General features: G+C 49.5%; 1 protein-coding gene across 2 annotated transcripts in view; it reads left to right on the top strand.

Moving 5' to 3' along the window:
• Positions 1 to 4,438, top strand: part of KLHL18 (kelch like family member 18) — a 31,053-nt gene extending 26,615 nt beyond the window's left edge. For both annotated transcript variants that reach the window (XM_019508015.1, XM_019508016.1), the window contains exon 9: positions 2,930 to 4,438. In XM_019508015.1, the coding sequence (XP_019363560.1) occupies positions 2,930 to 3,316 (387 nt within the window). In that variant the 3' untranslated portion in view covers positions 3,317 to 4,438. The remainder of the gene's footprint in view (positions 1 to 2,929) is intronic.
• The last annotated feature ends 4,326 nt before the right edge of the window (positions 4,439 to 8,764 follow it).

Below are 8,764 nucleotides of genomic sequence, written 5' to 3'. Positions count from 1 at the left end.
CCCCACTGCCCACATCCCTCCTGGTCGAAAATGACCTGTCCACCACCGCTCTCTGGGTGCAGCCCTCCAGCCAGTTGACGACACATCTGACTGTGTGGGCGTCGACACCACAGCCCCCAGTTTCTTAATGAGAACGGGGTGAGAAACAGTGTTGAAGGCCTTCCTAAAGTCCAGAAAGACTATGTCCACTGCGACACCTGCATCCAAGGATTTGGTGACCTGGTCATAGAAGGCCACCAGGTTGGTCTGACAGGACCTGCTGCTAATGAACCCGTGTTGGTTGCCCCTAAGCATTGTCTTCCCTGCTAGTCCCTCATAGACATACGCAAGGATAATTTTCTCAAAAAGCTTCCCCAGGACCAAGGTAAGACTAACTGGCCTATAGTTTCCCAGGTCCTCCTTCCTCCCTTTTTTGAAACTGGGAACCACATTGGCCCTTTTCCAGTCCTCCAGCACCACACCAGAGCAGCACACGTACTCGTACAGCCATGCCAGGGGTCCCGCAATGACCGCAGCCAATTCCCTCAGCACTCGGGGGTGGAGATCGTCACGACCAGCTGATTTGAACCTGTCCAGTCCTTCCAGAAGTTCCTTGACTAGGTCCTCACTGACCCTGGGCGCGCCTCCCCTGGGTCCATCAGGGATCCCAGTGGGGGGGAGACCTGGTGCCTGCTCAGAAAAATGGAGGCAAAGAAATTGTTAAATAGGTTAGCTTTGCTGTCTTGTGTGACAACCAGGTTTCCTGGCGTGTCCTGCAGAGGTCCCACATTACCCAGTACCTTCTTTTTTACCCCCTATGCATTTAAAGAAGGACTTCTTGTTGTCCTTGATCTGGGTCACTAGTCCGTGTCCCATCTCCGCCTTGGCACCCCCCTGTAGCCCCAAGCAACTGAGGTGTAGTCCCCCCTGGTGATGGCCCTTCCCTTCCAATGGGTGTGCACCTCCTTTTTAGCTAGGAGACATTCCCAGATGCTTTTGGTGAGCCATGGGGGCCTTTGCGCCCTCCTGCCCACTTTGATCTGTGTAGGGATTGCCACTTTTTGGGCTTGGAGGATCGTCTCCTTAAAGAACGACCACTTTTTTGACACCCAACTCCCCCCTGCCCCAGGACCTCAGTCTCTCCCCAACTATTCTCCTTAGCTCATTTGAAGTCCGGCTTCCTGAAATCTAAGGCTGCTGCCTTGCTGCAGGCCTTTGCCACCTTGCGCTGGATGGTGAATTCCAGCAGGCGATGATCGCTGTCGCCCAGGTGGTCGAGCACCCGCAGCCCCCTCACCAGGTCGTCACCCATGCCCTAGACCAGGTCCAACAAGGTGTCTCCCCTGGTGGGGCTGTGCACCTCCTGGGTTAGATGGAGGTCCTGTATCTCAGCTAGGAACCTACATGAGCGGTCAGACCTGGCTGACTGCTCCTCCCAGCAGATGTCACCCATGATGACCACGTCCTTTGACCTAAGTACCTCCGTGAGCTGACTTAAGAATTCCTGGTCTAGCTCTTCCCCTTGGTTGGGTGGTCTGTAGCAGACCCCCACCGTTAAGTCTCTTTCTCCCCAGCCTCCTTGTGTTCTAACCACAGCACTTCTTGTTGCCTGTTCCTTGCTATGTGGCTTCCTCCTTGTTTTGTGAGCATGAAATTTGGACTAACCTTACTGACCAGAGCAGGTGTAAAAGCGGGGTTGCAGCTGAGCAAGCATTCCCCAGCCCAAGTGTATGCAACCCCAATTCGTTATTCTCAACACCACCTCTTGACCTAGCCCTGGATGCTGCCTGTGCAAGTATGTCAACGAGCTGGGCAGTTGTTGAAGATTTGGAGTGAGAAATTGCCCTGCCTTTTCTCTTCTGTCCACAGCTGACTTTTGAGACCTTCTGCAGAAGTGAGACTAGCGCACATCCATTCTGTTGTCACTACCCCCTCCTTTCCTCTGTACACCATCATAGCTGAGCCCCATTAAAAGTCCCAGGTGCCAGACTGTATTGCCTCACCTTTCTTTGCCTTTGCGGATGCTTTCAAAGATCATGGTGATCCTTAAAATAAATTCAGCAAGTTAAAGGAGTGGATGGGGCAGGATAGCCAAGCTGCTCCCCGTGTGATCCTAGCCTCAGTTCTGACGTCTGGAGTTCCTTATGTTTTTGCAGGGAATGTCTAATGTGGTAGGAGGTAAAAGGCTTTTGATCTGTCCAATTTGGTAGAGAGGTGCTTCTCTCTGGGCCTGAATCTGTCTTGTCTGGCTGCTTCTGGATTGTGATCCTCCAAACCAAAGGGTTCAGTGGTCAATAATATTGTCTTGTAACTGCCTTCCCTAGCAGCCTACAAAAAACTGATCAGGTAGCCTGCCCAGGAAGCTGGATAGGGCTGAGGAATTACCTGCCTATCTGGACCTCTCCATTGTCAGTTTTGCTCTGGAGCTCCGCCAGTTGTCCAGTGCTATAGGAAGATGCTGTCCCTTAAATTCTGTATAAACTCATTCTGGCTACTCCATTCTTGAGCGAGGCAGACTGTCCTTGTATAAGTCAGAAGGCCTAATGAGAAGTAATGGCTGCAGGCTAAAACCAGACACGTTGAAATAAGAAACAGGGCAATTTAATCATGAAGACAGGCTTCTGGGGACTGTAGTGTATTTTCCATCTCTGGAGACTTTTGCATGGCAGCTGGATGCCTTTCAGATAGTTCTGCTGTAGTTAAACACAAGTTTTTGGCATCAGTACAAGATTAACTGGCAGAAATGCATTAGCCTGTGATGCACAGGAAGTCATACTAGATGGTCTGATGGCATTTTTGGCCCCAAATTCTCCAAATCTGTGAAAGCAGAATAAAAATTTCCTAGACTGTCTGTGTCTAGCAGAATAGGCTGAGGAGCCTCCTGTGAAATCCCCAGTGCAAGAATGAGTGCAAGAGTCCTCTCTCATTTTTCCTCCTCTGCTCCCTGCAGGTGGAGTACTACAACCATCACACAGCCACGTGGCATCCCGTCACCAGCATGCTCAACAAACGCTGTCGGCATGGAGCTGCCTCCCTGGGCAGCAAGATGTTTGTGTGCGGGGGCTATGACGGCTCCGGCTTCCTCAGCATTGCTGAAGTGTACAGCTCCATGGCAGATCAGTGGTACCTGATTGTCCCTATGAACACCCGGCGGAGCCGTGTCTCCCTGGTAGCAAACTGTGGCCGCCTTTACGCTGTGGGTGGCTACGACGGACAGTCCAACCTCAATTCGGTAGAAATGTACGACCCAGAAACTAATTGCTGGACGTTCATGGCCCCCATGGTATGTCACGAAGGAGGGGTTGGTGTGGGGTGCATACCACTCCTGACCATCTGAAGAAGGAAGCACAAGGCAGCCGTTTTCAAGTGACAATCTTGGGAGAGACCCAACAAGGGTTTAATAATGTGATATTGAGAGGTACATTTCGAGGTGCTCGTGTCATTCATGAACACACACAAACTGTCCTAAAACCACCCTGTAACTTGCGTGCTGAGGTTCCAGATAGACGAATAATTTGCCATTCAGATTGCGTGCGCGGATGTGAGCGAGACTTGCCCACCTCTCTCCTGGACTGGGTGTCGAATGTATCCCGTGGCTGGCGCAGTCTTCCTCTTGCCAACCATTGCTTTGGGTACAGCATTGAGCCAGGCAGGGTCCACCACAGGAGGTGCTTTTGAGAATCACCACTGGAGTCTCTATGCTGTGGTTCGACTCTGCGTAAATCTGTGTTGGGATCAACTGGGAGGGAGTGTATAAGCAGTATGTTCAGGGCAAACAACCCAAAAGTCAAGATCTAGTTTATCATTAACAAATAACTGGGGTATTGCAAACAGGCTGGTTCTCTATCTTGTTACCAGGCATGCTAGATCTTGCTCAATATTACAAGCAGAAGGGACTCTGTCACCAATGTTGGTTCTTAGAAGTCTGTGGTTGGGCAAATGCGTGGAAATGGGTAGCCCCTTTGCATCTGAGGTGCTGTCCTTATGACCAGCATTTTGCTAACTCCTTTGAATGTAACTTATTTTGTTCTACTTGATCAGGAAAAATGGCTCAAACCATTTTAAGGAGGGGCAGGGGATGAGATGTCCCTCCTTCCTCCCCTCCCAATCTTTCCAAAAAACTAGGTTACAATAGGTGTTATGGGGTGGGGGAGGGGAGGAATATAAATAACACCAGCAGTAAACTTAGATTTAAGTAAGAAAATGGCCAAAATGTTAATAATAAAGGTGTCTCTTTCAAAATAAAATCTCTATTTTAGTTTTGCAAAAGTTAGGCAAGGTGCATACAAGAAACAGCTGGATCACAGGGTGATCAAGGTCGGTTCTTCTGATCTTTCAAGCAGAGGTGAAAACCCAGAGCCTCGCCTTGGCTTTCCTTTGGAAATTCCCTGCTGTGCATTCAGCTGTTTTTGATTTCACAAAAATGTCCTGTGGGTTTTGAAATACAGAGTTGGCCCCACTGCGTTGTGATCTGCTGTGTTTCTTGTCTCTGTCCAGGAAAGGCCGGCTATACTCATTTGCTTCAGACAGCTCAGATACAGACTTGACCTTTATGGAGAAATACAGTGTAGGGACAGACAGCAAAAGTTTGCATAACAGACGTAATGTGAGTGAGTGGAAAGTCCCGTGTATGTAAACACTCACTACAACCTAAGCTTTTAGTCTGTCAAGCATTTTGCATTTTCAGTTTGATAAGTGGGAAAGATCTTTACAGCATGGCCAGGTGATATGGCATTAATTGGCTAGCAAAAGTTTTCTGTTTCTGGCAGGGAACAAGCAGTCAGCCTGGAAATCTTTATCCATGTGTTCTCCTGTCACAGTCTGCTGGCAGAAGAATAGGTGCTATCTCTACCCCTTCCTCCCTGACTCTCTCATGATCTCCTTGTCCGTTGTTTTTAATGGTTGCACATGAAAGGACAAGCGGGTTCGTGTCCCGCAGCTGCTCCACTTGTGGCACGTACCACCTGACAAATACTTTGGAGTCCTTGGGCCTGCACCTTTGCCCTGGAGACTTGAACAAGAGGCATTGTAAGGGGATGGTGTCTTACAGGCCTGGAACGTAGATACCTGGGTCTGAGTTGCTCTTCCCATGTTGCTGCCTGGTAGCTGTTCCAGTCACCCAGATGCTGTTGTGCAGCCTTGATGAAGAAGTGTGTCACCCTGGCCATTTCCTTCAACAGCAGATCCATGCTGCAGCGATTCATTCAGAGCACATCTCTGTGGTTGGCGCATTGTTGGGTTAAAATATACATCACTTGCAAGATTCGCTGAGCAGGCTCTGTGGCTTTCCACTGGCTGAGGCGCTTCTGGGAGGAAAAGCACTATCTGAAACCTTCTCTTTTTGCTTGATCAAAAATCAGCAGCATTCTCAATATCCAGGTAGGCTTTCTGACTCCCTCAGTCAGCCCTTTGGTGCAGCCAGCAGTAACGGCATCATCGAAGAATTCATTCGGCACAAGACCTAAAGTCGAAATGCCTAGGCCAACAGGACAGGGTGTGGACAACATGGCCAGGACAGACTCCTTCATCCTCGGAGATGATATTTAAATATATCCAACTTGAAGTAAACATGCGTTAGCTCACTCTTGTTTCTCTCACATGCAGAGCTCTCTGCCCAGCGCACATCCTCCTGGGGGAGTCCTCAGTAAACCCCCAAGTCGCAGCTTCCACCGTTGCGCTGTGTGAGGATGCTGAGATCGCGGCAAGCTCCCACAGGCAGAACAGCTGGGCAGGAAAGGAAAGGCCCTTCTACTCGAACACTAATCTCTTTCATCAACAGAGGGGGCTGAGAAAACAGCTCAGTTTGCTGCCTTTTGTGTGAACTTTTGAAAGTGCTAAAGCTTGTTTATGGGGGTTTGGGTCCGGGAGGCTCTGCGCACAGCCCACCTCTGAGCCAGCCCAAGCCAAGGGTGCTCCCCACCTCTTTATAGGGGAGTCTGAATGTTCTTGCTTTCGAAAACCCCCAGTGCAGTTGAGGTTTCTAACTTTGGGTATATACATGTTGTCTATATATTCTGGTACTGATGTGTTTTAGGTGTCGTATGAGCATATCTGGTGTAAATGTGGCTTGTCCTGGTATATCTCTTTTTTTTTTCTTTTTCCCCATCTATATATCAACCAGTGGGTCATGCATGAGGGTAAATTAATTTGGCATTTCCCTGCTGCTAAGACTTGATTCCAACCTTTTCTGAAGGAGGCCAAAGCTTGTTTCCAGGGCACGAACTGCAGGGTGCTAAAGAAATCAAATGGTTTGCAGCACACTGCAAGCTTATAACTAGTACATCTTGGAGACAGGATGGGATTTTATTTTCTTTTCCATGGTAAGGCTTATGGCAAGGGAAGGAACTAGCAGCATTTTTCCAGTGCTAGTCCTCTTTCCAAGCTGTTTTGGTTGGGCACTACAAAGGGAGATTTTTAAGGGGCACACGTTCCTTTGCTTCCCTCTCCCCCCATCGCTGCTTTTAAAGGAGCGTGGGATTGACACGACTTCCGGCAGTCGTGCAAGAATCACATCATTGATGTGAGGGGCTGCACTCTCGAACATGGGGGTCTCTTGTCTTCTGTCCATGTAGCAATCCCTTATCTGAGCTCCCCCCACCGCTGCAGTGCTGTACTTGCATTATTGTATATCCAGAGATTTTACCACCCTGCTAAAATTGCACTGAGGGCGTGGATGAGTAGATTTTTTACTAGGCTGCACTTAGTTATTACACAAGCCGGCTCAGCCTCCAAGGTGTTACTGCCTCTTGCCTGGCGGTAGAGGGTAACTGTAGAGCTGCAGTGGGCTGCCTTCAAATTGAGGGCAGTTTTATTTGGAATGCTTCTGCCTTGGCAGCCGTGAGTTGAATGCACTGATCAGGAGAGTCATGGTGGTATTGGAAAGGCCCCTGGCATTTGGCCCTTCACACACCAGGGTAGGACAGCTCTTATTTCCCAGGAGGTGCCCATCAACAGGCCTCCTCTGAGTTGATACTGGTTCCTTCAACAGCCTTTGGTATGGTTTTAAGCATTCGGCTTTTTCCTGGTAACTTTGGCACACGGGGCCTGTTTACAGAGAACAAGGCTTCTACCCGTGTTCGCAACAGGTCTGGGGGTGAGCAGACCCCAGAGGGCTCCACGTATTATACTGTTTTAGCAGCGTCTAAACCGACACAGACATGTAAGAGAGTACCCCTCTCTACAGATACCATTTAGGTATGCTTGGAGGTCCCGCTTTGCTTCTTTTGGACCAGTTTAACCAACTAGCCATAACCAGAAATCAGTTTGGGGAGGAAAGAGAGGGAATTAAGGTTGTCAGCGGATGTCTGTTCCCTCTGGGCTTCCTGGTATCAGGCCTGTTTTGTATTCCCACCTCCTTGGGACACCGTACAGCCAGCTAAGCAAGTGGTTTTTAAATGTCCTGGCACCAGCCTTCTCTTTGGCATCAGTGCTGCCCAACAGCCTCTTTCAAGTCGCGTGTAAAACTTTTTAGTGATCAGTATTTATCCGTTTGTGCTAGGGGCTGTACAAAGGCATAGTAGCAGACAGTCCTTGCTGCAGGAAGCTTGCAGCCTAAATAGACACGGTTGCTGCCAATGAAAAAAGACACAAGGGCTGTGTCCAGATGACTGCAGGCATGTCTGCAGTGCTACGTACCACACATTCAGCTGTTTTCCATGCTGTAAGGGAGCAGTGTGGAGGGGTTGACCCCTGGATATCCAGGGGTCCAAAATACCCATGCAGAAAAAGAGTGGAGCATGCAGAAGCAGCATGTGCCACTCAGAATGAGCCTGGCTCGCAGGAGCTATGCTCCAGCTGCCAGCCAGGCTCTGAGCGGCAGGATCATGACTGCTGCAGTCCCAGGAGGATCCCAGGTAAGGATCAGCCCAGTGCTGGCCCCAGCCTCGCCTACCTCGCCCAGGATAACCTGCCACATGCCAGGCACTGCTGGTCCCTGGGGACAACTAGCAGCGGCACAAGGTGTCCTGCTGCTAATTGTCCCTTGGGAACCAAACGTCCGGCTCGTGGACATGGCCAAGGAGGCTGGAGAGAGGGAGCATCTTGTCCAAGCTCATACTGCAAGTCAGCGACAGCCCAGGTCTCCCAACTCCCAGCCTAGTGCTCTGTGCACCTTGATGTGCATCTTCCATTTCGGCTCACTTTTTTATATGGGGGTTGGAGAGGATAAACCTCTGCTGAGATTCCCATGGACCAACAGCGTTGGTGATGCATCCTGTTAAAGCAAAGTTGTTGACAAGCCATTCTTGGGTGCTTCTAAACCTGCCACATGTCTGCCCCTAACACTTCAAGGTATGCTGTGCCTCTGGGTTCCTGTCTCTGCTAACATCTGCTACTGCAAGGGAAATGTGCGACTCTGAACACACGCATGAAGAATAGATTGCTGGTGACTGTTCTCTTCCTAAGATTTTGCCTATAGTCACCTGTAGTTTGTGTACTACAGATTGTCTGTACAAAACTCTGCATTTTATCCATTTGACAGAAGTTGAATGCTTAAGCTTTTGGTCCCAGAAGTTTTACTGGAGATTCTTGAGACACCCAAAAAGCTCAACCACGAGACTCAAATACTTACAGCTGCCCCTCTAGTAGCCTGTGGAAAATGAGCACTACCAGGAGTTCCCATCCCATCAGCCTGCCTCTTGGGTGGTCATCTGGCCATGCTGAGAACGGGATGCTACGATTTGTCTCGATAGAGACCTACAGTCTACTTTTGGGTTTGAGACATTCCCCCCCACCCAATCCCCTTTGGTAGGGTGAAAAGTCAGTCTTCCCTCTCATCCTTAAAATA

This window comes from Gavialis gangeticus, unplaced genomic scaffold (genome assembly GCF_001723915.1).
Source record: "Gavialis gangeticus isolate Ggan-Ray unplaced genomic scaffold, GavGan_comp1, whole genome shotgun sequence".
In the NCBI taxonomy this organism is placed as follows: Eukaryota; Metazoa; Chordata; order Crocodylia; family Gavialidae; genus Gavialis; species Gavialis gangeticus.
This window is presented reverse-complemented; position numbering and strand designations above follow the sequence as displayed.